This window comes from Lepisosteus platostomus, chromosome 13, assembly GCF_059453375.1.
Source record: "Lepisosteus platostomus isolate fLepPlt1 chromosome 13, fLepPlt1.hap1, whole genome shotgun sequence".
Lineage (NCBI taxonomy): Eukaryota > Metazoa > Chordata > Actinopteri > Semionotiformes > Lepisosteidae > Lepisosteus > Lepisosteus platostomus.
Window position 1 is genome coordinate 43,935,503 of NC_142623.1, and position 14,813 is coordinate 43,950,315.

The following is a 14,813-nucleotide window of genomic DNA, read 5'->3' on the forward strand; positions in this document are numbered from 1 at the left end:
TTTCTTTGGTCAACTCTACTACAACATCAGAGGAACAGGCAGAAACAGTCGTTAGAGCTGTGGACTGAACAAGTATGTGTACACATTAGTTAATTTGTCAGCGGGAAAATGTTTATTCTAAATGTAAATGGGTTTCAAGCATGTAAATGATTAAATGCCTCTTGATTAATTTTGTCAATTAATGACTTTCCTAAATACTGAATCTATAAATATTAAGCATGTTACCGACCTTTCCCACAATTTCCTTATTTCTTATATAAGATCTATCTTGGCAATTTGTTAGACTGTTACAGGTTTTACATCTCAAGTCACGATTGAATGTCTGCAGACATCCTGAAAAAAAATTAAATGTAAACATATCTGAATTTATTAACAAATTTAAAAAAAACACTTCTGAACTTAACATCTCAACAGAACTGACGTTGTGACCCTGTCGTGAATGAGGCACTTTGACAGTTAGGTGGCCCATTAAAACTGGAAAGAAAGCTGCACACTCACGGTACGCAAACGCTCACTAGCACCCCTGCGAGCATCCTGTTCTCAACGTGTGAGAGGCCACAGGCTTCTCGGGGCTCCGAACCTCATCACTCGACACTGCAGACCTCACACCAGGCTACCTGACTGCGTCAGCCCTCGCTGCATGACAGAATCACGTCTTCAGTTCCGCGCAGACGACGGGGGGGACAGACCGCGGCGCGTCGCCTCCGGACTTCTAGGAGAACGTGTGGAAGGAGGTTCCGCTTCTTTTATTGACCTTCAGCACGGCCCCGTTCCGGCTCTCGTCCCTCACGAGCTCCAGGAAGCCCGCGGCCACCTCCTGCACCCTGCGGCAGAGGAAGAACAGGCTGCACACCATCTCTCAGGGCACGCCACAGTGCTGCGCTGCCTGAAGCAACATCATCCAACATCCAACGTCTTTCACTTACACCTCAAGTCAAACAAACACGGAACCAGCGAAACAGCGGCAGAGAGGGCATCTGTGTCACTGAGACCCTGTCAGTCTCAGAAGCGCAGGCCCCGCTCGGCCTCGGCTCGCCCGTCAGCTGGGGCTGAGCTGCTCTTTCCAGACACAGTGGGTGGGATCCTCCAGTCAGCGAGCTCTTAGCAGCTCAGTGAGTTAGGTGGGCTGAACGGCTTCCTCTCGTTTGCAACAATGTTCTCGTTGGACAGGAGCAAGAAGCCCGGGCTCAAAGCAGCCCCCATCAGGTGAAAGGACATCTGGACTGCATGGCTCCTGGGTGGGGAAGGTCTGATCTAGTCCCTAGAGGCCTAGCCCTGGCAATGCAGCCCTGTTCAGTCCCTGTGGCCACAGGTGAGGGGGTGGGGAGATCTGAGCCAGGAGTTCCCTATTTTCCATTGAGTCATTTATCCGACACGTCACATCTGGTCAAGATGCATCAAACAGCAGCAAAAAGCAACAATAGTGTCCGGTGTCCAGTCCCCAGAATTGACCAACGTGCAATGCACGGGAGTCTGAGAGCCTCCATTAATAGGGTGGGGTTAGTCGGCTACGGCCCTCTCAGCTCCTGGGGAAACTGCAACCCCTGCTCCTTCCCCGGTGCCTGCAGGGCTGCCGGCTGTCAGCGAGCAGTGCGCCTGTCCTCCAGTCAGCGCTGACGGCGTGTGAAAAGACAGGGGGGCGTGGCAGAGGGATGGGCGCACACTTCCGCATTCTCCCGTGTGGGGCTGCAGGGCTGCTTGCTGAGACTAGAACTCACTCGTGGTTCAAATTACTCATCTAGCAGCTTCATCCAGTTCAGGGTCGCGGGGCGGCCAGATCCAATCCCAGAGTACCAGGCCGCCAGCCCATCGCAGGGCAGACACACAGACACACAGACACACAGACACACAGACACACAGACACACAGACACACCAGAGCCAGGCTTCCAAGAAGACAATTAACCCACCATCACGTCTCTAGGCTGTGGGAGGAAACAGAAGCAAACAGGGGAAACCCACGTGAACACGAGGAGAACGTGCAAACTCCACGAAGACAGCACCCCAGGAACTGAACCCAGGACCCGGCCCAGCACAGCGCCAATGTTAACCACTGCGCAGTCATGCTGCCCAGATTCTAAATTATGAGGGCACACAATTTTTTTTTAAAGTGCTGGCAACCATATCTTCACGAGCTTCCCTACCCTCTGTGAGGGACAGTAAAAGTGTTATTTGATTAAATACACTGCACAGAAGAAAAACTTACTCCATCATTCCAAGCACTCCAATGAGGTTTTTATATTCCTCCTTCAACTTGTCTGAATCTTCCAGATGAACGTTTGGGGTCAGAGACTGAAGTAGGTCTGTGTTTACGAAACCCGGGCAAAGGATGTTGATTCTCACTCCATAGTTACAGACCTGGGACGCATCCTGCAAGACAGAGAGACCCACGCTGTTACACACTGACCACTGCGTCACACTCCAGAGTGAAACTCCTCCAGACCCAGAGTCAGTCCAGACCCAGATGGGACGCCAGTGCTATTCAGTGTGCACTCCCCCCATTAGACACCTGCTGTAAGACATCCTGCAAGCAAGAGAAAATAAGAAAAGAGAGAGAGCAGACCACCACCGCATACCCCTGCACACAGAGTGCTTCAATCACAGCTTCAAGCCCCGTCTCCCTGGTCTACTGTTTCACTCGCAGGTATCTCTGTCTCTTAGTGGTTCAGGTGGGGAGCTGCGTCAGCATGCGTAGGCTGCAAATCGCCGACACGTTGCGTTTTCTTCCTTCTCTTTTCAGCATGGCATAAACCTATCACTTGTTTCTCTGTCTGTTGGGGCTGGCGAGGGACTGGCTTGAACACCCTTCCGGGTCTGACCAGAAGGGAGCACTGACCGGCGCGGAGCAGCACGGCAGACACATACCGCCACGGCCCTGCTGAAGCCCACCACGCCGTGCTTGGTGCCGGTGTACACAGGATTCGTGAGCATGGGCGCCAGACCTAAGGGCAAAGGGAGAATGACACTCAGTGACGTTTCCTGAGGACGGCCCGGGCGAATCCGCTCACCGTAACATTCCCTCGCGCCCGCTCCCGGTGAGCCGCAGAGGACGCATTCTGATCCACGTGAGCTCTTAATGAAGTCCCTGCACTAGCTGTGGATGTATCTGATCGGAGCCATCAGCCCATGCTTCAGGCCCGGCAGGGGCTCAGCGAGCAGGCACACGAGGAGCAGGCCACAGGCTCCTCTGGCGTACTGTGGCCTGGCTCCTCTGGCCGCCTCTGTGCATCAGACGTGGCTTCCTCATAAACTCGCTAGGGTTTTCTTTTCAGAACACCGAGCAAACGTGTCAAAAAAACGGCAGCGAGGAGAGCCGTGTTCGCACGAGGAGACGTGCTGTGGAAAATGTCGTACCTGCCATCGACGCCACGTTGACGATGACCCCTCCGTGACCTCTGTTCTCCTTCCTCATGTACTGCAGGGCGAGGTAGGTGCCCCGGATCACCGCGTTCTGACAACATAGCGAAGGCCAGCAGCGTCAGTCAGAGCTCTTGACGACACCACGCGCGCTTCCGTTTCCGACTAACACCCTCGCCGCGCCAGCACTCTGCCAGCAGGAGGAGAGGGAGCCCCACCGGGGCGGGGTGCTGGGAGCCCCACCGGGGCGGGGTGCTGGGAGCCCCAGGGGAGATCAATTGAGTGGAAGCTCAAGGAGCAGCTGACGGGATGACGGCACCCAGCACTCGATGTCTCAGGGAGGATTTCTGGGGTTAAACATCTTATCTGCCTACAAATCTCTTCCTTTCCAGAATTTCCCTCCTGCCCTCTTCACACCCACACACACACTGGCTCACTGCTGCAGCCCTCGGTCGCGTTAAAGCCTCGAATCTCACCAGGTTTATCGCAACGGTCTTCTCCCAGTCATTCTCGTTGCCTATCCCTGCGTTGTTGCAGACAATATCCAGCCGCCCGAATCTCTCGAAGGTTTTGGCAAATGCGTCTGTGATCAGAAGAATGATCTGTTATTGCTGAAACAGCTGCCCAGTACTGTACTTCACGTTCCTACTTGTCCCACCACATTCCTTATCTGTGAACCACAAGGAATCAAAATAACTCAGCTAAAATGACAAAGTAAGCTAGCAAAACAAAATATAGTGTGTAATTCCGAAACAAGAACACAACTATAAGCCCACAGAACACGTTAATCCTGAGTGGAGATACTCTACGCTCTAGTGTTACCTTGAGTATAGTATAATACATAACTCCTTCAGATGTGGTGAGATGTACATAATGTTACCTGCTTATTCTTCACTATCTCGAGCAAAACTACCACAAGAGGAGCACCGAATCCTCCGCCCCACACAACATATCTCCCCTTCCATCATAACACCAACCTATTGACTCAGCAGAACCTAGGAATAAAATTAAACTGAATTAAACGGAACTTATCTAAAGAAATGGGAATTCTGATGTGTGGCTTTTGTACAGGCTCAGCCGCGTTTGGTTTTGAAGGCGATCCAGTCCACCGGGTGCATTGCTCAGACACCCAGTTCATGCAGTGCAATTCAGAGATTTCGGCAAACTGTTTAACTTCGAGCTCTCCAACAGCAGCCCTTTCAAGACATTGACTCTGTTGAGTCATATCCCTCCGTATTTGTATCCAGCTCATCTCTCAGCGCACGCGGGAAGCAGGCAGGCCTGGTGAATCTAAGGAGAGCAGCGCACCTGTCAGCTGCTCTTCTGAAGACACATCGCAGGGCAGGAAGAGTGTGCTGTCGGCTCCATACTGCTCATCAAACCTTGCCTTCAGTTCACTTCCTGCTGTCTCATTTACATCCAGGAGAGCCACCTAAAACAGACAGGTATTAGTAGATGTGATTAGACCGTTGGGTAAATCGTAGATTCCACGAGAATATTTTAAAGTAAAGTGGTCTTATTGTCACGATCGGGATCCCTCCTCTTAAAGGGCGCTCCGACCCTTTTGTATTTTAGCTCATTATGTGCACCTGCCCCCAGTCCTGCCCCTCCTTATTCAAGCCTGGTGCTCTCGCTACCCCTCGCTCAGCACTGGGAGATGGACACCCGGAACCAACGGGTCCAGGAGAGACCCGGCGGCATAGGCTTCCTCACGGCGTCCTGACCGTCTGAGTCCGGGGCTCGGAGCGCCTGGCCTCGTTACTGTTTTTATTCCCTGCCCCTGCACCGGATCCCGCTCCGGCCCGGTCTTGTTTTTGTCCTGGAGGGATCACCCAGCTCTGGACTCTTGGACTTCGCCCTGGGTGTCCCTTTGGATTCCCTTGGACTTGTTCGCCTGGAGCACGCACTTGCTGTTGTTTTTTTTTTCAGAAAATGATTTCTTTATGTACGAGAGAATGCGTAACTATTTGGGTTTTACGTTGCTGAAATAAATAAGAAAAGTTAACCCCGGTGTCCTGGCTAAATTCCACTCTGGGCATGAACAATGGATGGCCTCTCTAAAGCTCATTTGTAAAGTTTCCTGTAATTCAACAGGTGCAACAGTTTTTCATGAAACGTCCTGGGCTGTTGGGAGTCGCCCAGGTGGGGCTGCACATTAGCGGGTGGGTACAGGGTAGGAACAGGGTGGGTACAGGGTAGGTAGAGGTGTTTATTGCTATATGTACAGTACATGTACATCTTATCCACACCGATCTCTCAGGACAGGCACAGTACAGCAGACGACACAGTGTGACAGACAACACCCCACAGTGTGGACAGTACATGATGAAGACGAAACAGTACATAAACAGTGACAGTATGTACAGCTGACAAAACAACACGAACAGTAACACTGGGCGATCCCCAGTCACGGGTTTAAGCGCCACAGTCGCGGTCCCGAGGTCCCACGCTAGAAAAAAAAGATAAACCCACTTGAATGTGAAACGAGGTGTCACTTTTTTGTTGTTGTCAGTGAACAGATTGTTGTTGTCCGACTCGGAATCTGAACTCTGTGGATACAGCCCTGTTGGAAGAGGAAGTCCTACTGTCGGTCTCGCCGGTTTTTAAAAGATGTAAAAAGACGAAAACCCACGAGGCTGTAAAATATAAGTGGACTGAGACTGAAACATCTGGATTTTTTTTTCAGCTTTAGGCTATGTTGCGCGGACATGATCCGAAGTCCTTAGCTGCCGGACGTTTAATAACATCACCATCATAATTACCGGATCAGATGGTACACGTACTTATCGCGCACAGATCTGCTATATTACAAGGGGGATGTGGTTAATTAACTGTACTTCTATCCAAGTGCTACACGCGGTGTAGTTTACAGATAGTTTTAAACAAATCCCAGCTGTCTTGTTCTGAGCGCAAATGACAGACCGAGGGCGGCCGCAGGTTTCCTGGCCGTTCGACTATTTTTGAAAACTTTTCAGACATTTTGTTTCGAGCGGTTTCTCTCTTTTTTTCCCGTTATTTGCAGACATGAGCCCACGACCTTACCTTCGCCCCGTGCTGGAGCAGGATCTCGGCGAAGCCCCTGCCCAGCCCCTGAGCCGCGCCGGTGACGAGCGCCGCTTTCCCGGAGAGCGTCAGTGCCATTTGCGAAGGAGGAGCCGGACTCTGTCCCGGTCCTGGCAGGTCGGGGTACAGCCTCCACAAGAGGAATTGAGGCAATAAGTACAATTAAGTAATAAATACAGGGAGAGAGAAGGCGCGACGCCCTGACGCACTGAGGAAAACAGCAAGTTTTAAACACATTTTTACCTCTGTCCAGACATGGTTAATACACACCCTGCGACCACCTCCTAGATAGAAGATTAAGTCATTAATGTAAGTCGTTAAAGCGCGACCTTAGGTTGGCTAATGTTTTCTTGTTTCCAGAAAAAAAGATGTCGCTGTAGACGTCAGTACCAGGTAAGGTAACCAAAACAGACCTTATACATACCTTAAGACGACAGCACAGGGGCGCACCAACGCACGGAAATCAAGTCTTCGCAAAGCCCGAGAGCGCAGTTCTTATACCCCGAAAGAGCACACATGCGCAATGCGGATCAACCACGTCCTGTAACGTGTTGCTGATGTTGTCCCGGGCGGTATGGTCGGGGACGGGGCAGAAGCTGTTTTAAAATGGTCTGAAGTGTGACGGTGTGAAGACTGGGTGGTGCGACTCACATGTCTAATGGCCGTCTGCATCCCCAGACCTGCTGGCTATCAGCCAGGAGCCACAATCACGACTCGTAGCTCATGACCGGAGTCTGAGATTCACTTTTCAGCACCACCTCCGAGTGTAGGACGAGACGGATCACAATGTCCTTACCTCTCTGGGGCTAAGGTCGAGCGACGAGCGGGGGAGGGGGGGCAGAGGCGAAGCGCCGTGTTGCAGACGTTGCAAAAGATTGATTTCGGTTTCCCTCCCACACATGTACCTCACACATACACGTGTGTCAACAGTTTAACTTCTTCAGATAGTCAAGAGGCCACACACCTTCTCTGGTGACAGGACAAGCGAATTCATTCTGAGTTCCTGATATTCACAAGTAGTGTTTTTTACACCCTTTTTTTCGGACGGGCTGAAAAGTATATTGATATCGTGTAGGTAATGGCGCACTTCCACCACTAGATGGGGACACGGCGCTGTGAGGACATACACATGAATTCATAGCGGACGAGGAATTGGAGGAGGTATTGGCATAGTCCCTCTTCACATTACCAATTTATATATATATAACTAATTCAATAACTCAATCTGACCTTCCCACAGTTCAGAAAAGCTGGAGCATTTCAATTGGTTCAGCTGTTTCTCTCTCCTCCCCCTGATCTGCACCTACAGTGGGGGCCACTGGTGCAGAATGGCTGCTGTGTGTCTCCCACGTGGGGCTGGTGGTGCAGAATGATCCCTGTGTGTCTCCCACGTGGGGCTGGTGGTGCAGAATGATCCCTGTGTGTCTCCCACGTGGGGCTGGTGGTGCAGAATGATCCCTGTGTGTCTCCCAGGTGGGGCTGCTGGTGCAGAATGGCCCCTGTGTGTCTCCCAGGTGGGGCTGCTGGTGCAGAATGGCCCCTGTGTGTCTCCCAGGTGGGGCTGGTGGTGCAGAATGATCACTGTGTGTCTCCCAGGTGGGGCTGGTGGTGCAGAATGATCACTGTGTGTCTCCCAGGTGGGGCTGCTGGTTCAGAATGATCACTGTGTGTCTCCCAGTTGGGGTTACTGGTGCAGAATTATCACTGTGTGTCTCCCAGGTGGGGCCGCTGGTGCAGAATTATCACTGTGTGTCTCCCAGGTGGGGCAGAACTTAAGTAATAGATGAAGTGGGTCATCTCCTGTATGTAATACACTTTGGGATCTTGTTGGATAAAAAGTGCTGCATAAAAACGGGAATATTTTGTTATATAAAGTACTGACTATAAATGTGCTGCTGTGGCAAGCTTTCTATGAATTTGAAATTGGTCAGTCTAGTATTGGCAGCAGGAGGTTATCAAGAGAAGAGGAGGCTCACTGTGCGAGTGAGTGTGCCTGCCTGTGTGTCTCTGTCCTCTGTGTCACTCAGACCCCACCCAGTCTGCAGCAGCAGAGATGCAGTGAGGAGTGATAGCTGGCCAGTGGCTGTGAGCTGGTGATTACTGTTCCGAGGAACAGCCCAGCAAGTCCTGCCAGCTGTTTCTCTCCCTCCTCTTAGAGATAAGCAAATAGAATAACAAAGTCGAGGGACACTAGAAACATCTATACATCTGCTTGTGTGCAAATTTTCCTTTTGGTCTGCATGAGATCGATACTGGATTCCTAAACATACAGATGTCACCTGTCTCTATTTTATAATATATGCTATATATACATGACATGAATACACATAGACAGATTATATATTGTAACGCTTACGGCCGACAGGCACTGTGTAAGAGCCGGCGTACCAGAGCAGGTGACGTCACTGCCCTTCCCTGTGATAGCAGGACCACAGCTACTGGGCTGTAGGGAGATCTCTCTTTGGCTCACCGGGCTGGGTCGCTGCAGAGAGACGCGGGAGTCCTGGGTTCGAGCCCCTGACGGTGGGGGGCCGACCTAATGCGGCAAGGGCGCCCGCCTGAGCCCCCGTTGCGTTACAATATACTCATATAACTGAAGATAGAAAATCCTTCTCAGCCCATTCCAGTTCAGTTTGGTTGTCTCTGCCTGTTGGTGCTGAGCCAGTGAAGTCAGCTCCCTACATACCAGGCAAGAACGAGCACGTTTCTATGATTTCTGCACTGTGCAGAGAGGGAGGGTCAGGGCTGTGACAGGAAGTCCCTTCCTCCTGAAATGTGACACGAAAGCAGGTTGTGCTTCTTCAAGGCGTTGCTCAGCCTGTAGGGAAGATCTGGTCCATGCGGAAACACAGCGAACAGCAGTGTAGGTGAGTGTGAGACAGGAAGGCTGATCCGGAATGCAGGAATCACTTCCCGGCTGTTGTGGGTAAACCAGGCAGCTCCAGATACTCGACTTCGACTTACTGTCGAATATTGGCTTGTTAATGTTGTTGGGTTTTACTGCAGCTATTCGGGAGCTGTACCACACTTATCTAAAAGGAAATACTTCATTGCTAAAGGACTAATAAAATATTTACAGAAGTGGAGGTTTTTCAGGTAATAATAATAAGATTAAACTTTATTTCAGATACAGTCTTTAAAGAGTAGCATAAGCACATATAAGAGACACAAGTGGTTACAAGGTCCTTAGAAAGTGCAGCAGACACAGACGCCAATGACATAAAAGCCTTTCTGAACAGAATGGTTCTGAGTTGAGATTTAAATGCACTCAGCATAGGTGACTCCCTGATATCCTTGGGGATAAAATAAGGGCTGTTGCCCATGTTGTACACAATGAAAGGAAGGAAGTGCAAGCATTGCCCTGCACACCCACTGAGACAGTCGTCCACAGCTACAAGCTCCGAAGTGACATACAGGAGGCTCAGCACTGATTGGAGGAGCAATGCTGATGTCATCACAAGTCATTATGGGGCATAGCTGGGAAATTGCAGGGACTAGTATTGCAGTAGTAAACTTTGGTCCTACCACAAGGGGGCAGACCCCACCGCGTGCTGCCTCCTGGAGATTCCCGGTCTCTGGGGCTGCCGGAGTGACCAGACGAATACTGGGAATGTCTGGATCATTGAGCCCAGACTGCTCCCAGAAGAGTCTCCACTGCTTGATCCACTTGGGCCAAAAAATAACCTACCCAAGTGATGCATCTTAATACAATACAAGTCCCACAGCCCATTTCAGCTGCTGCTGACACTAGCAGCCCATGTGTTTATCCCCCTAGCATGTAAAACGAACTGGGATCATTCAGAGACTGCACGTTGACTCAAAAAGGGAACCAGGCCTACGTCTGTGTAGTGCTTATGCACGTTGGAGATTTGAGCCTAACTGATTTGTTTCTTGTCTTGTACAACATCCATCGGAAAGTGATGGTATGAATTTGGGAAAAGAACGTGGGCATTATAAATGAGCGGAGCTCCATGCAGCTTGATTGACTGCCAGTAAACTAATGATCCACTTAATCGGCCTGCGATTCCGAGTGTAGTGTGTGCTTGTCCCTCGTTCCCCATGAATCCCCTCTGGTGTAGCTCTGACTCCAGAATCATTCATATGAGTGTGAGGGGGGAACCAGGGGGGGCGCTGGCCTGGGGACCCCCAGGTGAGAGGGGCAGGCTCCTTGTGGCTGTGCCTGTGGGGGGGGGGGGGACAGGAGACCGGCCCCTGGATCGGATGTGTCCTTTTTCACCGGTCGGGACTCAGCTGTGTGAAACCCTGTGGAGGGGCTTTCTTCCTGGACGGTATCTGGTGCTTCGCAAACAACAAAGAAACCGCCGCCGACAAAGCCTGGGTGGTACAGCTCTGCATATCCACCAGTATTTGCGCGGTTATTCCTGAACTCCCAGCCGCCGGAACAGGCGCCCCTCCGGTCTCTGTCTCTCTCTGTCAGGGTGGCCAGCAGCTCTGTGGCTCCGCTGCAGCCTGGTGCTTACGGTGCACATCCCGCCTGTGGGATCTGCTGACCAGCTGCTGACTGCGAGTTTTGTCCCCTGTCTCCTGCACTTATTCAACTGGCGATTGCATTACTAAAGGGCTCCAGTGGGGTGGACAATGCCAAAGAGCTTTACATGGCACTGATGTCATTGTGCACAAAGAAAGGGATTCTGCAGCTAGTCGGGGTATCAGAGTATTTACCCCTGTGCAACAACTGGGGCTACAGAAAAGGCAGTGTGTGTGTGTCTGTGTGTGTGTGTACTCGTGCACATTTGTGTGCATATGAGCACCTCTTCGTGTGTCTGCTTTGGAGCAAAGTTATTTCAGAATGGCTGGGGCTGCCATGGTGGAAATTCGTCGGACATTCGGAGCTGTTCAACCTGTAGGGATCACGTTTTCTTGTTTTCTTGAAATGCACTATCACGGTAGACGAAGAAAAGGATCAGGGAATTCCCCCGTGTGTCAGTGACTGGGTCGGCATCACCCTGCGTCTTCACTGTGCTGCTGATTGCTTCGCGGGGGTAAAGAACAGCACCCTGGGGCGGACATGCAGGGTGTGCGCAGCTGTTGTCGGACAGAGTGGGCTTCGCCCTCGGTCACAGCCCCTATGTGCGCATGGCCAGCCCCTGTAAGCTCTGATGTGTTTAACTGTGCTGTGTAAATATACTGCACCCTGAGAGATGAGACCAAGAGACCAGGTGACCACGTAGATCAGGTGACCAAGATCTAAAATAAACTCTCCACCAAATGGGAGTGCCATAGCTGGAGATGTGGAAAATACATTTTAAAATTTCGCACCTGGTTTTCACATTCAGTTGTCTGTGGTTTTTAAGTTCGGTCACAGCTTTCATTCAGCCACTGTTTATCTTTCACCACCCTGCTCGTCCTGAAAGCTGTAATCAGCAGTGAGACAGACATCTTCGTCCCCTTATCTGGCGTAGCTACAGAGGCTCACAGGGATGATCTCCACTGCGCATTGTGTACAGGCCTGTTGGATGGGACAGGAGTCTCTTGTTAGAGGCTGAAAGGGTAGACAGGCAGCTGCAAGAGCAGCTAGAGGGAACCATGGACAGTTACCTTGTGGAGGTGGACGTCTTCAACAGTTGGGTGGACACCATGGAGGCAGAAGGACAGAAAACCGAGACAGATGAAGCAGACAACGGAACGTCCTCTCAGCCTACGACAAAGTGTCCTTGCAAAGCTGTCTATTCCAGCTGAACCTGAGCCTTTCACGCTTTCAAAGCACAGGAGCACTGGAGACTCCTTCCCTACTGCCCCACAACACTTTCACACGTGTGGTATAAGCTAAGCCTGCTACCTGAGGAAATAAATCTGGCACTCCATGAAGCGCTAGGCCTGACTACAAGGTCCCTTCGTGTTTGTGTTTGCTCCATTTTGTGCTCAGTGTTGTGCTGCACACAAGGAAAGCACTAAGGAAAAGCTGTTCACTTTGTTTTAATAAAGCCTCCTTTTCTGTGATACCATTCTTTCAATCATTAGCAATGTCCATCCATTTTCTATCTGTTTTATCCAATTCAGGGTCACAGGGCAGTCAGAGTCGACTCAGGCAAGCAACAGGCACAAGGCGGGTTCTACCCTGGATGGGACGCCGGGGTAGATGGATGGGTTAATGGATCGCTGGGCACACACAGACACACACTCACACCAGGGACAGTTTCCCAGAACCCAGTTAAACTACCAATATGTAGTTTTTGATCTACAGACTTTGGTCTGTAGAAGGAAAGCATGCAAACAAGGGGGAAACGTACAAACTCCACACAGACAGCACCCCAGGTCCAGAATTGAGCCCGAGGCTGGGTCAGTCCCGAGCAGAAAGGTCAGGGCCCGTCTGACCCCGATCAGCCCCGCCCAGCTCCGGCGGCCCACAGCCAGCTCGAGAGTGCGCTGTCTCAGAGCCGCACGCTCCCACAGCAGGGTGTAGGAGGAGTGGAGAAGAGAGCAAGGAGGGTTCTGATTGTTCCACTGGGCCTGGGCTCACCCAGCCAGTGCTGACACCAGCTCCGATCCTACCAGATTTATTCACCTGTGGGACGGCGTGTCAGTTCCCATGGATCAGGGGTGTCTTCCATGCTGGAGCTCCACTGGCCTTTAGGACAGATGAGCAGGAGGCTCCAGCACTGCTGGTTCACACCCCACAGGGTCGGGGACTGTCTGCAGGGTCGCAGCACTGGGACACAGGGAGACCCTCCCAGTTCAATGAGCTCAACTGTCCAATGTATTTACCTCTCAGCGGAAAACAGATGGGAGAATTCGGCCGTAAGTATATAAAAACTCGATGCCCATCGTATTCCTACATGTCTTTCTTTATTCACTGCAAAACAAAAACTGTTTACAGCCCCGAAAAGGATAAATAACGGAGCCGTTATGAAAACAGCAGGCGAGTGGCAGCTGACTCAGCACGTTTCTTTGTCGGGACACAAACACGGAGCCCGACAGGCATGTCCGAGCCGAGGACCCGCCGCTTCTCTGCACACACGACTCCAAAACCTTCTCCCGCTGTCATGCCGGGAGCCCCAGGAATGTGCCTTGGGGAAATGTTTTTTATGGTATTTATGGTCAGATATGTGTTCTGGTATCAGGGAGGCGTATCATTCAAAGAGACGGAAAAACCGCTGTAACTTTGCTTTTCGCGGATCTGATGAGATGAGGTTACCGTGCACTCCACTCCGGAGGGGTTTTTTTCTTGGTGCATATTAAAATTTGTGGTTTAAGCTAATATTAAACATTATAAATAACAAATTAAGTAGTTGTGCCTCTGTAATTCGGTGGGGTTTCCTTTAGCTTGCTGTGAATCCGGCTAATTCATTATCATTCCTGCAGATGACCAGAGCGCTAATTTCATCTAAAAACTTTTTAAATGAATCTTATTAATTTACTGGGTTTACATTGTGCAATGACAGCGGTGGTTGGCTGTCATGAACCGGAGGGCGGAGACGTCGCCCGGAACCGGAAACGGAAGTTCCTCTTCGCCTGCAGTTCCCAGCTCCGCCTCGCGGCGGTGCGCAGCGTGCAGGAAGAGGAGACAGCCTTGCTTCCTGGACTCCGCACAGGCTGCTGCCCGTGTCCCTCAAGCATGGCCGGGGGCAGCTTAGGGACCATCTGCAAATACCGCACGGTGCACTCGGAGTCTTAAGCAGGTTTTCTGACATGCAGACTATCAACGCTGCAGTACAGCACCTAGGGCAAGAACAAGTAATGGCCATGGAACATGTCTGGACACCCACCGGACCCTGGCAGCAGCCCCCTCTCCTGTCTCCCCATCCTGTGGCCGCTGCAATGTGTGTTTTAGACCAAAACGCTGTGGTTAAATCCAGTCCCACGCGTCACCGCATTTGATCAAACTGGCAGATGGACAGGCGCTGCTTTGCTCTCGTCAGGGCCTGACCAGCACAGGGACCAGAGACCCGTGAGGAAAACCAGCTTGCGTCTGTCCTGGCGGGGTGGGTGTGCTGGTGGACCAGTAGGAGGTGCTCTCCCCACATATCGTGGCCAGGGACCCTGTGCTGTTGGGGTGCTGTCCCGGGGATGAGATGCGAAACTGAGTACAGATCCAGAGGCAGATTCTCACTTTTCCACCTGATCCTCTGTGCAGCGTCAAAACTAACAAGGTGGAGTTCTTCCAGCCCGTTAGTGGAGGACATTCCCTTAAATGGACATTTAAAAAAATGTGAAATGTGTTTAAACTCATTAGGAATACAATTGCATCTGGAACCGTATGAAAGCACATTTTCAGAGTTCCTATGACGTTTTTGTTTTGAACAGCCCGAGAACACCAAGCGTGTTTCACACTGCAAAGGAAAAAAAAAACCAAACTGCTTTAGAAACAGTGGGCTTTCGACTTATCGAACTAGGACTGATTGGCAGCCAGCTCATAACGGGATGTCTCTTTAAG

The 14,813-nt window shown here is 51.2% G+C and overlaps 1 protein-coding gene across 2 annotated transcripts; it reads right to left on the minus strand.

Annotated features, from left to right (window-relative positions):
- Positions 1 to 491: 491 nt before the first annotated feature.
- On the minus strand, positions 492 to 7,192 carry LOC148650736 (15-hydroxyprostaglandin dehydrogenase [NAD(+)]-like). 2 transcript variants are annotated; one of them, XM_088604835.1, is made up of 8 exons: positions 6,843 to 7,192; positions 6,398 to 6,548; positions 4,664 to 4,787; positions 3,832 to 3,938; positions 3,353 to 3,449; positions 2,864 to 2,940; positions 2,205 to 2,368; positions 492 to 824 (listed from the first exon to the last, which is right to left on the minus strand). In XM_088604835.1, the coding sequence occupies exons 2-8, from the start codon at positions 6,494 to 6,496 to the stop codon at positions 713 to 715; spliced, it is 780 nt and encodes a 259-aa protein (XP_088460961.1). In that variant the 5' UTR covers positions 6,497 to 6,548; positions 6,843 to 7,192; the 3' UTR covers positions 492 to 712. The 2 variants fall into 2 exon arrangements, with proteins under 2 accessions (XP_088460961.1, XP_088460959.1); XM_088604833.1 differs by lacking the exon at positions 6,843 to 7,192 and adding an exon at positions 6,662 to 6,702.
- Positions 7,193 to 14,813: the final 7,621 nt, after the last annotated feature.

Coding starts and splice junctions, on each gene's coding strand:
- LOC148650736 (XM_088604833.1), bottom strand. Junction 4,788..6,397: donor TGCTCCAGCACGGGGCGAAG/GTAAGGTCGTGG, acceptor TGTCTGTTTTAG/GTGGCTCTCCTGGATGTAAA. Junction 2,369..2,863: donor GCTTCAGCAGGGCCGTGGCG/GTATGTGTCTGC, acceptor TCTGTCTTGCAG/GATGCGTCCCAGGTCTGTAA.